General features: G+C 34.8%; 1 protein-coding gene across 3 annotated transcripts in view; it reads right to left on the reverse strand.

Annotated features, from left to right (window-relative positions):
• The window catches only part of Tfcp2 (transcription factor CP2), a 64,554-nt gene that overhangs the window by 6,565 nt on the left and 42,023 nt on the right, over positions 1 to 15,966 (reverse strand). For 2 of the 3 annotated variants that reach the window (XM_046436341.2, XM_046436340.2), the window contains exons 4-13: positions 15,560 to 15,665; positions 12,447 to 12,553; positions 11,050 to 11,202; positions 9,893 to 10,003; positions 9,467 to 9,555; positions 7,399 to 7,447; positions 6,795 to 6,888; positions 4,662 to 4,752; positions 2,651 to 2,778; positions 2,134 to 2,276 (exon numbers count right to left, since the gene is read on the reverse strand). In XM_046436341.2, the coding sequence (XP_046292297.1) occupies positions 2,134 to 2,276; positions 2,651 to 2,778; positions 4,662 to 4,752; positions 6,795 to 6,888; positions 7,399 to 7,447; positions 9,467 to 9,555; positions 9,893 to 10,003; positions 11,050 to 11,202; positions 12,447 to 12,553; positions 15,560 to 15,665 (1,071 nt within the window). The remainder of the gene's footprint in view (positions 1 to 2,133; positions 2,277 to 2,650; positions 2,779 to 4,661; positions 4,753 to 6,794; positions 6,889 to 7,398; positions 7,448 to 9,466; positions 9,556 to 9,892; positions 10,004 to 11,049; positions 11,203 to 12,446; positions 12,554 to 15,559; positions 15,666 to 15,966) is intronic. The other variant, XM_046436342.2, reaches the window with a different exon arrangement.

Below are 15,966 nucleotides of genomic sequence, written 5' to 3' on the forward strand. Positions count from 1 at the left end.
CAATTCCTAGTAAAATGCCAATGACATTCTTCCTAGAAATAGAAAAAGCAATCATCAAATTCATTTGGAAAAATAAGAGCCCCAGAATAGCCAAAGCAGTGCTCAGCAAGAAAAGTTAAAGCAGGAGGCATCCCAATATCAGACCTTAAATTTTATTACAGAGCTATAGTAACAAAAACGACATGATATTGGCACCAAACAGACATGAAAACCAATGTCACAGAATAGAAGACACAAAGACAAACCCACATAAATACAGTTATCTCATACTAGACAAAGGCACCATAAACATACCTTGGAGAAAAGATAGCCCCTTCAACACATGTGCTGGTAAACTGGAAATCCATATGTAGCAAAATGAAATTAAACCCCATCTCTCACCCTGCACAAAACTCAACTCAAAGTAGAACAAGGACCGAGGCATTAGACTAGAGACCCTATATCTACTAGGAGAAAAAGTAGGACCCAAACTCCATAATGTTGGCTTAGGAACTGAATTCCTCAATAAGACTCCTAAAGCACAAGAAGTAAAGTCAAGAAACAATAAATGGGATGGTATATAAAAAAAAAATTCTTCACAGCTAAGGAGACAATCAAGAACATGAGCAGAAAGCCTTAGGAATGGGAGAAAATCTTTGCCACCTCAGAGCATTAATCTCCAAAATATATAAAGAACTCAAAAAACTTACTACCACAAAAACATATAACCTAATCAATAAATGGGCAAAGGAACTGAACAGATACTTCACAGAAGAAATATAATCAAGCAATAAATATATGAAAAAATGTTCAACATCTCTAGCAATAAGAGAAATGCAAATAGAAACTACACTGAGATTTCATCTCACTCTAGTCAGAATGGCAATTATCAAGACTATAAGGAATGATAGGGGTTGGGATTGTGGCTTAATGGTAGAATGCTTGCCAAGCACATGTGAGGCACTGGGTCCGATCCTCAACACCTCATAAATAAATAAATAAATAAATAAACAGACCGATAGGTAAATAAATAAATAAAGGCATTGTGTCTATCTACAACGAAAAAAATATATATATTTAAAAAAAAGGATATAAGTAATGATAAATGTTGGCAAGGATGTGGGGGAACAATTACACTCATACGTTGCTGGTGGGACTGCAAATTGGTGCAACCATTTTGGAAAGCAGTATGGAGATTCCTCAGAAAACTTGGAATAGAAACACCACTTGACCCATTATCCCACTCCTCAATATATACCCAAAGGATTTAAAATCAGCATACTATAGTGATGTAGTCACATCAATGTTCACAGCAGTTCAATTCATAATAGTTAAGCTATGGAACCAATCTAGGTGCCTTTCAACAGATGAATGGATAAAGAAATGTGGTATATATATATACAATGGAATATTACTCAGCCATAAAGAAAAATGGAATTGGGGCTGGGGCTGTAGCTCAGTGGCAAAGTGCTTGCCTAGCACATGTGAGGCACTGGGTTCAATCCTTAGCACCACATAAAAATAAATAAATAAAATAAAGTCATGCTGTCCATCTGTTAAAAAAAAAAAAAAAAAGAATAAGAATGGAATTATGGCATTTGCAGGCAAATGAATGGACCTGGAAATTATCATGCTCAGTGAAATAAGCCAATCCCCAAACACCAAAGGCTGAATTGCATACTAACACACAATTGGGGATGGGGGGCAGAGAATAGAAGTTCACTGGATTAGACAAAGGGGAATGAAAGGAAGGGAGGAAGTTTGGGAATAGGAAAGACAGTAGAATGAATTGAACATAACTTTCCTATGTTCATATATGAATACCTGACCAGTGTAACTCCACATTATTTACAACCATAAGAATGGGAAGTTATACTCCATGTATGTATAGTATGTCAAAATACATTCTACTGTCATGTATAACTAAAAAGGACAATTAAAAAAAAAAAAAAAAAAAGAGTTCATGGCCAGCCTAGGCAACATAGTGAGATCCTATCTTAAAAAAAAAAAAATTAAATAAAAAAGAAAGTTTAGAAAACTCCTGTCTAGAAAAACCGAACTCCTCTCCAGTGGAACTAATCTTGCTGTTGTTACATGGTGCCCTGACAAACTAATTATCATCTGTACGAAATTCAACTGTACTAAAAAACCTACCTCATCACTGATGAGCACATGGATTCCTGTTGGCCCCTGCTTATAAATCTGGCTGATCTGGCGAGGAGAAATGCTGAAAAGCTGAGCAATTTTTTCTGTCAATTCAACAGCTGTCAGTTCTTCTAGATAGATGGCATGGTATACTGCAAAGGAGAAATAGCAACAGTAGTCAATACAAAGGTTCTCTGACTTTGCAGGTAATCTAATCATTAAGAATGCTCACTTTTCAGAAGGACTCACAAATCAATCCTAGCTGGTACTTGCTAGCTGTGTGACTTAGGGCAAGTTAATATTTAATATCCCTAGGCCTTATTTTCCTCATTTAAATGTTGGAGATAACAATAAAATTCACAACAAAGAGGAAATTATTAGTTGTAAAAATTAAAGTGTGTAAAAAGTGTTGGGAATAGTACCTGACATATGTTAGGAGCTCAATAAATGTGAGCAATTACCAACATGGCCATAAATCATCTCTTCACCTTTCTTCATCTATCCTGGTCTGCCCAGAACAACCTACCGAAGAAAGTACCATTTGAGTCTCCGTCCTCATGCTTCTGTTGTGGTTGCTGCTGCTGTTGCTGCTGCTGTTCCCTCAACTGTAATGATTCCTGACAGACGTAAATGGTTAACCTTGGACGCACCATCCTATGCAGTAAAGAAAAGGGTTGTTAATCTTGCATATTTTATGGTAGGTTCATTTTAAAGAAAAACTTGTATTTCTACATTAATAGTATAGAGCAGGGATTGAAAACAGGCAAATCATACAATTCATTTGCCAGCTTTACTAGTTCACCTGTGGTGGCTTTTGTTTGTTTAAACTGAACTAGTTCCAACAGGAAGCATCAGATAAACCTGTGAATTTTGACTTTTCTTGAAAATTCAAATCTAGCAGTCCAGGAACCCCATTCTCGCATGAAAGCAATCATGTTATCCTTACATGGTGTGTGCATTCTTTACTGAACCCTAAATTTTGACTGTCATTCCTTTACAATATCTATGTGGTCCCTGTAGTCATTTAAGTTTGTGATCTTTGGTGAAAAGGTAAGAAATGTCCAAAAATGTATGAATCACTGCTTTATGGATAAGGCTCAAGATAAACATTTCACTAAAAAATGCTAATATAGTAAACTGAAGAATCTTACCTTCTCCTAAGTATTCTAAGCCCTTTCTGGCCTCTTACTTCTTACTCTAAGGTATACATTTACCTCTTGATCTGATCATCTAATTCCTTTCTATTTCTAAACATTCTTTAGATAATACACTTAAAATGAAAGAGCCATTCTTTTTCCCCTAAGTTGCTTACAACTGAATTTCATCTCTTTCCTTAATATTTTCCAAGATTATAGCCAATCTGACTCAATATCCCTTGTAATATTATAAATATAAATTCTCCAAAATTTATTAGTTATTTGGGTCTATTGTCATTGACCTCTGTTTTTTCCATCAATATTACTACTATGTATTTAAAACTATTTTAAATCTCAAAAGAACTTCAAATTAGTCTTTATTACAAGTATAATTTGTAAACATACACTTAAATAATTCCAACCCAGGGCTGGGGGCAGGGGGTATAGTTCAGTGGTAGAGCACTTGCCTAGCATGCCTAAGACCCTGCATTTGCTCTTCAGTACCACATTAAAAATAGATAAATCCTCCCCCAAAACTTTGGAATGATCTGTTCTCCAGTTAAAACTGATTCAGGGCTTTAGTACCTGCTGTTTCTTCTGCCTGGAATGTTCTTCCCTCATGACTCCATAGCTCCTTCATCTTTCTCATAACAATTTAAATATCCTCTCCTCATAGACCTCTTTCCTGACCATCTTCTCTGTACTCTGTAGCCCATTCTCTTGTTTTTGCACATTTGTTTTATTTGCCTTTAAAGCCCTCACTATCCAAAAAATTTATTATTTATATATAGTTTTCTCCCTACTAGAAAGTAAACTCACCAGTTAAAAAAAAAAAAAAAAAAAAGAGTAAACTCTGTTGTAACAATGGGTACTTGTCTGTTTTGTTCATGAATATGTCTCCAGAGCCTATAATAGTAACTGGCTCATGATAAAGACATACAGATTTATTGGATGAAAAAAACTACCTGGAAATTGGGCTAGGGAAGTAGCTCAGTGGAACAGCACTTGCTTAGCATGTACAAGGCACTGGGTAAGCTCCCCACTACTGCAAAAAATGGGGTATTATGGGGAATCAATTGTAAGTTTAAGAAAGGATTTTTTTTATCTGTGTTTACTTGGTACATACCTAGTATTTTCTTTTTAAAAAAGTTTTGACACAATGCATTTAATTGTGCAAAATATTGTGAAGAATCCCTGAACCCAAATTCACCTGAAATTCAACTTCATTGATATATATATATATATATATATATATTTTTTTAGTTGTAGATGGACACAATACCTTTTTTATTTTTATGTGGTACTAAGGATTGAACCCAGTGCCTCACAGCACAAGTCCTGCACTCTACTACTGAGCCACAACCCCAGCTCCTTCATTGATATTTAACACTAATTACATACCGGCCTTTTAATGCATTAAAAAGTCTGATTCCATCTGCAGGGCCACAAATTTGGATCACATCATCTCTAGTTAGTTTCAATAAATCTGCCCCTGGAATAAATGTAAGAAAATGGGTGATAAAGGCAAAGATTCTCTTTGTTAATACCTATTAAGATGGACTCTATTACAAGTATACCTCATCACCGGTAATGTTATAACCCATGATCTTTTGCATGGTACATAGGCTCTTTATTACCTGGTCCCTGCATCATCTCCTAAGTCTCATCCAATGAACTTCTTCACTTAACCCTATGCTTTCATCATGCTGGTGGTGCTGAATGAGCAAGTTGTTCTTCCTGCCTGAAATATCCTTGACTGTCTAACCAATAGGTTCCTCTTCTCATCCCTCAAGATTCACTTCACATGTCACATATGTTCCTTAATACATCAGACTCTCCCCTGAACATCTCACTTGATACAAATGTGTGTTGGAACATTATCTACTGGGATTTTATTTTGATTTGAGCTTTTTATATACTAGATGATAAATGAAGTCTTTGATCAGGAAGTATGCCTTATCAATTTGTGTATTCCTACTATAGAAGATGGTACATAGAAGATGCTAAATACTACAGTGACAGAGCCACACCTATGTTTAATGTTTATAGCAGTTCAATTCATAATAGCTAAACCTTGGAACCCACATAGGTGCCCTTCAGTAGATAAATAGATAAAGAAAATGTAGTATATATATTCAATGGAATATTACTCAGCTTTAAGAAGAATGGAATTATGGCATTTGCCAGTAAATGGATGGAGTTGAAGAATATCATGTTAAGCAAAATAAGCCAATCCCCCAAAACCAAAGGTGGAATGTTTTCTCTAATATGTGGTGCTAGTTCACAATGGTGAGGGCACTAAGGAAGAATAGAGTTAGGTAGTGAAGGGAGGGGAGGGGACGGGATATGAGGATAGGATGGACAGTAGAATGAAATATACATTATTACTTTATCTCTCTCTCTCTCTCTCTCTCTCTCTCTCTCTCTCTATATATATATATATATATATATATATATATATATATATATATGACTAAATGTAATTCTACAACATGTACAATCAGAAAAATGAAGGGGCTGGGATCAGAGCTCAGTGGTAGAATGCTTGCCTAGCCCATGTGAAGCTCAGGGTTTGATTCTCAGCACCACATATAAATAAATTGATCACAATAGTATATAACCTTAGAAAAAAATTCTCATTTAAAAAAAAATGAGGGGCGGTGGCTGTGGCTCAGCAGTAGAGCTCTTGCCTTGCACGTGCGAGACCTTGGGTTAGATCCTCAGCACCACATAAAAATAAATAAAAAATGAGAAATCATACCCCATCTATGTATGATATATAAATGCATTTTATTGTGATGTATAACTAATTAAAACAAAAATTTAAAAAGAAGATACTAAATAAAAGGGAACTGTATAAATAAAATACAATATAGTGATATCAAACGGAAAATTTTTACCTACAAATGCCCCTTGATAAAATTATGTATGGAATATACATTTTTAGAAGTACTGCATGGAATAAGTATTTTAAAATTAAAGTGAATTCAAACCAAGAAGTGTTTCTTTTTAAGTCTCTCACAGCACAGCTCCAGATGGTGACAAAGTCTGAAAGATTTATGAAATTCATTTCATCAAAAAAATGCACTAAGCTGGGCACGGTGGCACATGCCTGAAATTCCAACAACTTGGGAGGCTAAGGCAGGAGAATTGCAAGTTCAAGACCTACCTCAGCTAATTAGTGAGGCTCTAAGCAGTTTAATGGGACCCTGTCTCAAAATAAAAAAAATAAAATGGCCTAGGATGTGGCTCAATGGTAAAGTGCCCCTGGGCTCAATCCCCAGTACATAATAATAATAATAATAATAATGAAAAAATACACTAATGAAATGCATATAGGGGGACTTGGAACCCACATAGGTGTCCTTCAGTAGATAAATGGATAAAGAAAATGTATTATATATATTCAATGGAATATTACTCAGCTTTAAGAAGAATGGAATTATGGCATTTGCTAATATTAGAAACCTGTCTATCAGGATAACAGAAGACCCTTGAATGATTTGCTCATATCAAAAGTAAAGCAAATTTAACCTGAGAAGTTGGTAAAAAGCCTGGTGAATGTAGAAAAACGGTTTCGATGCAACCACTGCTGCGCTTCCTGAGGTGTGGTTGTTGGCAGGAGGTTCTGAAAGGAAGAAAGCATGTTTTTGGTAATTAAATAGATTCACTGGTGTATTACATAGCCAGACATCACCCACCCACCCACACACCTACTCAGACAGGCTTCGCTTGTTTGGAAGTTGTTTATACTACATCAATCTCTTTCTCTATCCAAGAAGCTCTATCCTTATCTTTCCCTCCATCCTTATCTTTCCCACTAAACTGTAAACTCCTCAAATTGAAGGGTTCCTGTAGTCCCACTCAGGAGGCTGAAATAGAGGGATCCCTGAAACTTACAAACTTGATACCAGTCTGAACAACATAGTGAGACCCCTGTCTCAAAAAATCAAAACAAAAAAAATCCCCAAGGGTCCTCCATTACGTGTTCGTATTTCCAGTTCCTACAGAAAAAAATTTAATGAATGCTTGCTTCATGAATGAATAATATTCCTTAAAAATTGGGCATATCATAATTGCAGAGTCATCAAAATATTATTAGACATTGCAAATAATTGACATTTAAATTTAGACTTACATCAGTGACTGGAGGGGGAGGATCTGGCTGGTGGTTTGGTGAACCATTTCTAAAGAAACATTTAAAATGAAAGCATCAGTCTATGACTCATAGTAGGGTCCATTATCTCATTCTTCATCTTCACAGTAACTCCTAAGCCAGAGACTTAAAAAATCTGTATACTCTCATAAAGCATTCTTATTCTTTGATCAAAACTTTAAGTTATGTGTTAATTAACCTGAAAACTTCAGGGAGGAGAGAAGAAACTGTCATTTGCAACACTTTTATTACTAAGGAAATTAAGAAAACTATCAAAATTTTAAAAAGTGAAACTGATGAGAAAATAATAACATAACATAAGGGATTAGAGATATAGCTCAATGGTAAAACACTTGCCTAGAAAGCACAAGGCCCAGGGTTCAATTACCAGCACTCATGAATAAATAAATGCTATTAACAGAAACGGATTAGAATGAAAAATGTGGGGATATAAAAGTACTAGTATTTTACTACTATTAGTACTATATTAAGTAGGTAAACATATACATAAAGGAAAAATACTGAAAGAAAATTTATGAACTGCATACTTTTCTAATGAAAAACAATTACTTTTAAAACAGCTTAAAAATTAGTGCTATCTAATTTGTGATCCAAGAGTTATCTCCACACCCGTGATTTTTCTTTATGCTTTCTTTTGTCTATGGATCATCTTTTTTCCCTAACGCTTATCTTTTTTATGGAAAAAAAATTATCCTAATAATGAAGTACAGGACAAAAAAAAAGAGAAAAATTTAAAACACAAACTTTAACCCACATATAAATATTTAAAGTTCCTATAAGAAGATTGCACCATCCTTGTGGATGACAAGAAATTTTTGTTTCCAAAAGGTCTTTTTTTTTTTTAGCTTTGTACAGTGGTGTGCACCTATAGTCCCAGGTACTTCAGAGGCTGAGACAAGAAGATCACAAGACCCTGTCCCTTAAAATAAACAACAAAAAATGTTTTTTCTCTTTTTAGCCTTAGCTAAAATTTGGTATTAAAACTTAATATAATTTTAAAAAACAGTAATTAATTTATCTCAGGGCCCTGGTTATATATAGACCTTCTACAAATAAATGCCTCTTTTATGCTTAATTACTTCATTTTAAATATTTAAGCTACCTTAATTAAATACTTTAAGAAGTAGGTCAAACATAGAGCCTAAATAAATCCAAAAAATAAACATTATAAACAAACAATATGCTCACACTTTTTAGTAGCCTATTTCCAAGTTACAATATGGCTATGTAGAATACATGTTAAATGCTAAGACTGTAAGATTTTTAAAGACTTTTTAAAATTGGGGCAGGGTTCTACACCAACTTTCAATTATCTCTGATAGTGAAATGTAATATGCCAAGATTAAATGCAATCCCACAGATAATTCTAAAACTTTATTTTAACCATCATCTTCAAACTACTTTCCCCAATGATCGCAGATCCACAATAACTAGGTGTTAGGAACATTCTTAACAAGTAATAAAACAAATTTTAGTGTCTATACAATTGTTTTTCCAGTTGCCAATGACCACTTCCTGGTGCAAATCTGACCACGATGTGACATAACCACAACACGAGCAAAAATAAGGTAAATCAAGAAGCCTAAATAAGCAAGACAGGTGCTGGTGCACACCTGTATCCCAGTGGTAACAGAGGCTGAGGCAGGAGGATCACAAGTTCAAAGCCAGCCTCAGCAAAAGAGAGGTGCTAAGCAACTCTAAATAAAATACAAAATAGGAGTGGGGATGTGGCTCAGTGGTTAAGTGCCCCTGATTTCAATCCCTGGTATCCCCCAGCTTTCCAAAAATCACTAAAATCTGACCATTAATGCTCTAATAGTTAACGCCATTTCAAGAATGAGGGGAAACAGAGGGGAGGGAAAAGGGCTATATATAAAATTGTTTCAATCTCCTTTGAAGATAATCCAAACCTCTAATACTGTAAAACTTCATCAAGACTGACCAAATATTGATTTGGAAAGTTAACAGAAACTAATGAAAGAATACATATTTAGTACAAACAAAAGCCAATTTCATTTCCCAGACTTACCCTTCCCCAAGAGAAAAACTGCTATGGGAACTGTTAAAGCCAGGTGATGGGGAATTATTGACATAGGTGATCTCAGGCCAAGGAGAACACTAAAAACAAAGGATAACTTAGATAATGAAAAAGCATATTTAATTCTAGTGTTCCATTAAAATATTATTCCTTGAATAAAACATCTTGATTAGTAAATCTTAATTCCTCAGAGGTCTCCATAAGCAAAAAAGAAGTATGCTCAGAAGTAAATTTAGACAGGCTAGAAATGACAGATTTTTCTTTAAGAGAGTAAAAATTAATGGGTCATAGGTATAGCTCAGTGGTAGAACGCTTGCCTAGCCATACAAGGCCCTGGGTTCAAGTCCCAGCACCACACATACACAAAAAGAGTTAAAATTATGGACTAAAATTGTCACCAAAAGAAATCCTTTTTACCTCTGTGAGTATGGTTGTCTCATAGGAAGGCTGATATTTCTCCTTTTCATGAGGTGTTCGTTTCTCCATTTTCTCTCTATCTGTTTTTTGTTTTCTGTCTGCACCTTTGGGCTGAAATGAGAAATGTTCTATTTTAACCTCAAGTACTCACTCTTTAACCCAACAATATAACTTTTTTTCTTTTTTGGCAATGGAGATTGAACCTAGGCCTTGTGTCAGATACCACTGAGCTACATCCCTAACCCTTTTTATTTTTTATTTTGAGACAGGGTCTCCTTCAATTGCCCAGGATGGCCTTGAACTTGAAATCCTCTTGCCTTAGCTTCACAAATAGCTAGGATTACAGGTGTGCACCACCATACCTGGTTAACAATATTAATTTTAAAAACTTAAATATTCACATCTGAAACAAACAGGTATGTACAATGATGTATGATGAAATGCATCACCCTATCTAAGTCTGAAAACAGGAAATTTAAATGTTTGATACAATTGGAAAAGAATAAGACAGATGGGAAGATCTCTGACGTACATAGTTAACTGAAAAAAAAATCAAGTCTCAAAATGATTTATATAGTATAATTTTATTTATGTTTCAAATAAAGAAAAATATGTGAATACCTATGCATGCATGTATATAAAAGCATAAAAGGGAAGAAGTGTATATACCATGTTATATCAGTGGCTATCTCTGGGAAGAAGTTGGGGAGTTAGGGTAAGAGTGATTAAGGGAAATTTCAGTGTTGTGCTTTGAATACTTTTATATTAATGAGTCATTTGCAATAAGAATGTATTTATCCATGTGATAAAAAGAAAGATCAAAATAAAGAAGATCAGGTATGAATAAAACTAAATTAGTCAACTCTCCACAATTTTTGTGAGCTTTAAAAGAGCTTGTAACTTCAACAGGCTTTAAGAGTTTTTAATGAGAATTCTTTTTCTTTCTTTTTTGCATACAGCCCCCTTTTCCAAGTTCCCATTATTCCATGCCTATACCCACATAAACTAACATGCATCTCAGCAGTCATTTCAATGACTCTAACTTAGACTGACTTTGCAGTTTTTGCAAAATGACAAGTTGACTTTCTTAGTAACTAATGTTAAAATAGAAAGATAAGAAAAAAGTATCCAAGGTCCAGCCCACTGCCCAGGAATACCTTGAAGACTTTGATCTGGCAACTGGCTGAGTGTAAGTGCTCAGTATATTCCCCGTTCTCATTCTCCTTGAAGGTATCAATTTGTACTCGGAATGGCACCCCCTTTTCTCCTCCATGTTTCCTCATTGTGAACTCTGTGCTAATACAGTGTACCTGAAAGGAATACAACATCAAGGCTTTAGTACTACTAGCTAGTCAACAATATTTTTTGAGAAATTACAAACAGCAAAACCTTTAACAAACATTTATGAATACCTACAAAAGACTTTTCCTCCATTTTGCATTCTGAAGAACATACAGTCTAATGTAGGAATTGAGAAAAATGTAAGTGATTTAAGAATGTAAACAAAGTAGATATACATATCTCATGCTATCAAAAGCTATTGTGAGGAACTAAATTTATTAACTGCTTCAGAGAATACAGAGTTCACATAAAAGAGAAATTATTTATGTTAGTACTGTTTCATTTTTAAGGTGGACTTTAGAAAGAGGAGGCAAACTTCATGCTGTGAAAATATGGAAGCTCACAGTAATAGATGAAAAATATTTGCTTGGCTACTGCATAAAGTCTAAAACTGGTGAATCTTAACAATAGAACCTTGTCTGATTGATAACCTACTAGCTTGAGTAAATTACTTAATCTTGGGGCTGGTTGTAGCTCAGTAGTAGAGCGCTTGCCTAGTATGTGTGAGGCCCTGGGTTCAATCCTCAGCACTACATAAAAATAAATAAATAAAATAAAAGGTATTGTGTGCATCCACAACTTAAAATTTTTTTTAATTTAAAAACTTAAAAATTACTCAATCTTTCTAAGCCTCAAAGACTGTTCTTACTCCACAGTATTATAAACGTTAAAGTTATATATACAAAGTGTTCATTTAACACAGTAACTATCTCAATGTTAAGTACTAAACAAACTAATAGCTATCATTAAAATAAAGATTTTTGGGGAAACTACCCAAAGTATAAATGAGATATGCAAATTCAATTTTAAGTATACAGATATTCAAAATATCCTTATAGATAACCGGGAGAATCAGAACAATTTAGACGCTAAATAACTGTTAGGTGAGTTAATGGTACAACCAAAAAATGATATATTATGCAGCCATTAATAGGAATTTTAGGAAGATATAAATAAATAAATTTGGGTAATTAGAAGAGCAATTAAAAAACTCCTCCATGCTTAGGCACATGTTGAGGAATTTGTACATGACAGGTTAAAACCCTGAAAAGAATTCAAATTTAGGGGCTAGGGGTGTAGCTCAGTAGTGAGGTCCTGGGTTCAAACCCCAGCACTCAAAAAAATTTCATATTTAACACATATCATCCATTAAGAAACAAACTGGTAGTAAGAGATGTTCTTCATAACTGGAAATACATTTGCAAGGCCTTACCTGAATAAACACAGATGTCCTCTTTGCAGGGTCCCACAAGAACTCCACTGTATTTAATTGTGTTGGATTAGCCCTAGGATCGATTATACCCACAGACATTGGGATATCTAAGAAACAAAATGGTAATCATTGAATGGTTATGAGGGCTCCTTGTTTTACTTTGTTTTGTTTTGAGATAGAGTCGTGCTGTGTTATTCAGGCTGGCTTCAAACTGTTGGGCTCAAGTGATCTTCTGGTTTAAGCCTCCCAGGTAGCTGGAATAAGTCATGTGCCATCACACCCAAGACTGCTCAGATTTATGTAAGAAAGCACTCATTCTTACATCCCTCATCCCTAGTTACTAAAATTTGGGGGATATAAAATCCATAATCTCTCTTTTTAAAATTTTTTAATATTTATTTATTATTTTTTTTAGTTTCGGCGGACACAACATCTTTGTATGTGGTGCTGAGAATCGAACCCGGGCCGCATGCATGCCAGGCGAGCGCGCTACCGCTTGAGCCACATCCCCAGCCCTAAAATCCTTATGGATTTCTCTTTATTGCCAATGTAAAATTTGATTAATGTTAAAACTGGGAGCTAGGGGTAGAGCTTAGTGGTAGAGCATTTCCCTAACATACACAAGGCCCTGGATACAATCCCCAACACTGAAGAAAATAAAAGTTAACATTGACTGAAGTATTCTCCTTTTGAGTACCTTTCTTCCATTTGACCAAGTCTTTGAAATCAGGCAATTTTAAGACAGTTTTCTTTTAATTTGCTAAAATTATATTTGAAAATAAGTTAGGTCTATATACCAGCTCTACTATCACAAAAACTGTAATTTATGATGAGTTTTATTTATAGTCTGAAGGTTTGTGTTACTGCTGGAAGCACATTGAGAGGATTACTAGACAGGTGCAGCAGTGCCTGTACAAAGGCAGAAAGTGTTATATCACAGACAGAAGCATGAAAAATTTAACAAAGATTGATGCTGACTTACCAAGTCACCAGGTAATCCTATAACACAGTGACAAATATGCTCAAGAAGAAAAAAATTGGGGGCTGGGGTTGTGGCTCAGTGGTAGAATGCTAACACAGCATGTGCAAGGTGCTGGGTTTGATCCTCAGCACTACATAAAAATAAATAAATAAAATAAAGGTATTGTGTCCAACTACAATTAAAAAATAAAATAAAGTTAAAAAAAAAAAGAGGGAAAATTTTTAATGGATTTTAGTAGAACCTTACTTTGTATTCCACTTGGTGTATATTCAAATATCATTCCCTGACTTTTCCTATTAATATTCAAACTAGAGAGATAAGGTTAGGTGATATTACTTATTATCAACCCCATGCTATAACTAAACTCCTGTTTTGGCATCAATGATTCAAACAAGAAAGCATCAAATAGATCCCATTCCACAATATTAGTTGTGTTGGATTCATCTAAGGTCAATTTCTCATACAAATCTCAGGATAACTGTTTGAGAACCACTGATTTCTCAGGTAAAATCAGTAGTTCTTAAGCTTGCTTAACAACTATATCTACCAATAGAAAATATTAACCAACTGCTGGGGGCAATGGTGCATGCCTATAATCCCAGAAACTCAGGAGGCTGAGGCAAAAAGATTGCAAGTTCAAGGCCAGCCTCAGCAACTTAGAGCCTATCTCAAAATAAAAAAAATTAAAAAGGGCTGAGGGTATAGCTCATGATAGAGTGCCCCAATGTTCAATCCCCAGTAGCACCCACACCACACACAATGCTATTCAAAGGGCCAGTAAGCTTATGAAAAGATGCTCAACATCACTAATTATTAAGGAAAATTTAATCAAAACCACAATGAGATATCACTTTACACCCATTACAATAGCTATTTAAAAAAAAAAATTGAGGGCTAGGGATGTGGCTCAAGCGGTAACATGATCTCCTGGCATGCACAGGGCGCTGGGTTCGATCTTGAGCACCACATAAAAATAAAGATGTTGTGTCCACTGAAAACTAAAAAATAAATATTAAAAAATTCTCTCTCTCTCTCAAAAAAAAAAAATTTCATAGGTTGGGGCTGTAGCTCAATGGTATAGTGCTTGCCTGACATTTATATGGCCCTGGGTTTGATTTCTAATACCACATAGACACAGATACACATACACACACAAACACACATTAAGTATTGGAACCTTTGAGCGCTACCGGTGGGAATGTAAAATGTGCAGCCACTGTAGAAAATAGTTCTTCCTCAAAAAAATTAGAATTTAATTCTGTGATCCAGCAATCCCACTTCTGGGTATATACCCCAAAGAAATGAAACCTGAGACTCAAATATTTGTACATCCAGGTACACAGTAGCATTATTCACAATAGCTAAAAAGTGTTCATCAACAGATGAATAGATAAATAAAATGTAGTATATATGTAGTATATAAATATAATGAAATATTACTTAGCCTTAAAAAGGGAAGAAATTCTAAACGTACAAGGCCCTGGGTTTGATCCCCAATACCATACACATATATGCATGTACACACACAACACAAAAAAAAAAAGGAAAGAAATTCTAACATGGAGGAAACACTATGCTAAGTAAAAGAACTCAGTCACAAAGGGATAAATATTGTATGATTTTATTTACATGAGGTATCTACAGTAATCCATTCATAGATTCATAGAGACAGCAAAATAGAGGACACAGGGGCTAGGAAGGAGAGGGGTGATTATTGTTTAATGAGTACAGAATTTCAGTTTTGCAAGATGAAAAAAGTCCTGGAGATGATGGATGGTGGTGATGGTGGCACAATAAAGTAAATGTATTTAATACTGAATTGTACAGCTAAAAATAGCTAAAAAGATAAATTTTATATAATACATTATAATATTACATGTTATCATATTTTCCCACAGTTTAAAAACAAAACAAAACCACCCTGAAGTCATGGATGCAATTGCTACAAAAGTGAAATGTTTATACTTCCAATTTCAATTTTGATACCATCATACAAATAATTTTTTGTGTTTAGTAAATAACCACTTCGAGGCTCATGCTAACTGAGCCTCTGAAGCATATGAATTAATGTAAATGTCAGCTAAAGAAAACAATTCTCAGTCCATCCTTAAAGGCATTTGTCTTAACTCACCTATATCAAGAATTCTATCACCAGGTCGGTTCCACCGCCAGCCCTCCAACTGCTGATGTTCAGTGTACTGTAGCCTTCTGTCATGGAACACTACGCGGAATATACTCTAAAAGGAACAACAAAACCAGTTAACAGGCTGTCTTGAAAATCAGCACTGACAAAGGAAAACTAGTTGAGTCATTGCTAATTGGGTTTTTAGACAAAATCTAAAGTTTTCTTAAGATTATTTCCCTCTAAAACCTGTGCCAGATACCAAGTTCTGTGTCAGGATAAATTTTATAATTTCTCACATATAATCTTTTTTAAGTATTTATTTTTTAGTCATAGTTGGACACAATACCTTTATTTTACTTACTTATTTTTATATGGTGCTGAGGATTGAACCCAGGGCCTCCACATGTGCTAGG

The sequence above is a fragment of the Marmota monax genome, unplaced genomic scaffold (assembly GCF_021218885.2).
Source record: "Marmota monax isolate L192 unplaced genomic scaffold, Marmota_monax_Labrador192_F-V1.1 WCK01_AAM20220418_F8-fsc00012, whole genome shotgun sequence".
Taxonomy (NCBI): domain Eukaryota; kingdom Metazoa; phylum Chordata; class Mammalia; order Rodentia; family Sciuridae; genus Marmota; species Marmota monax.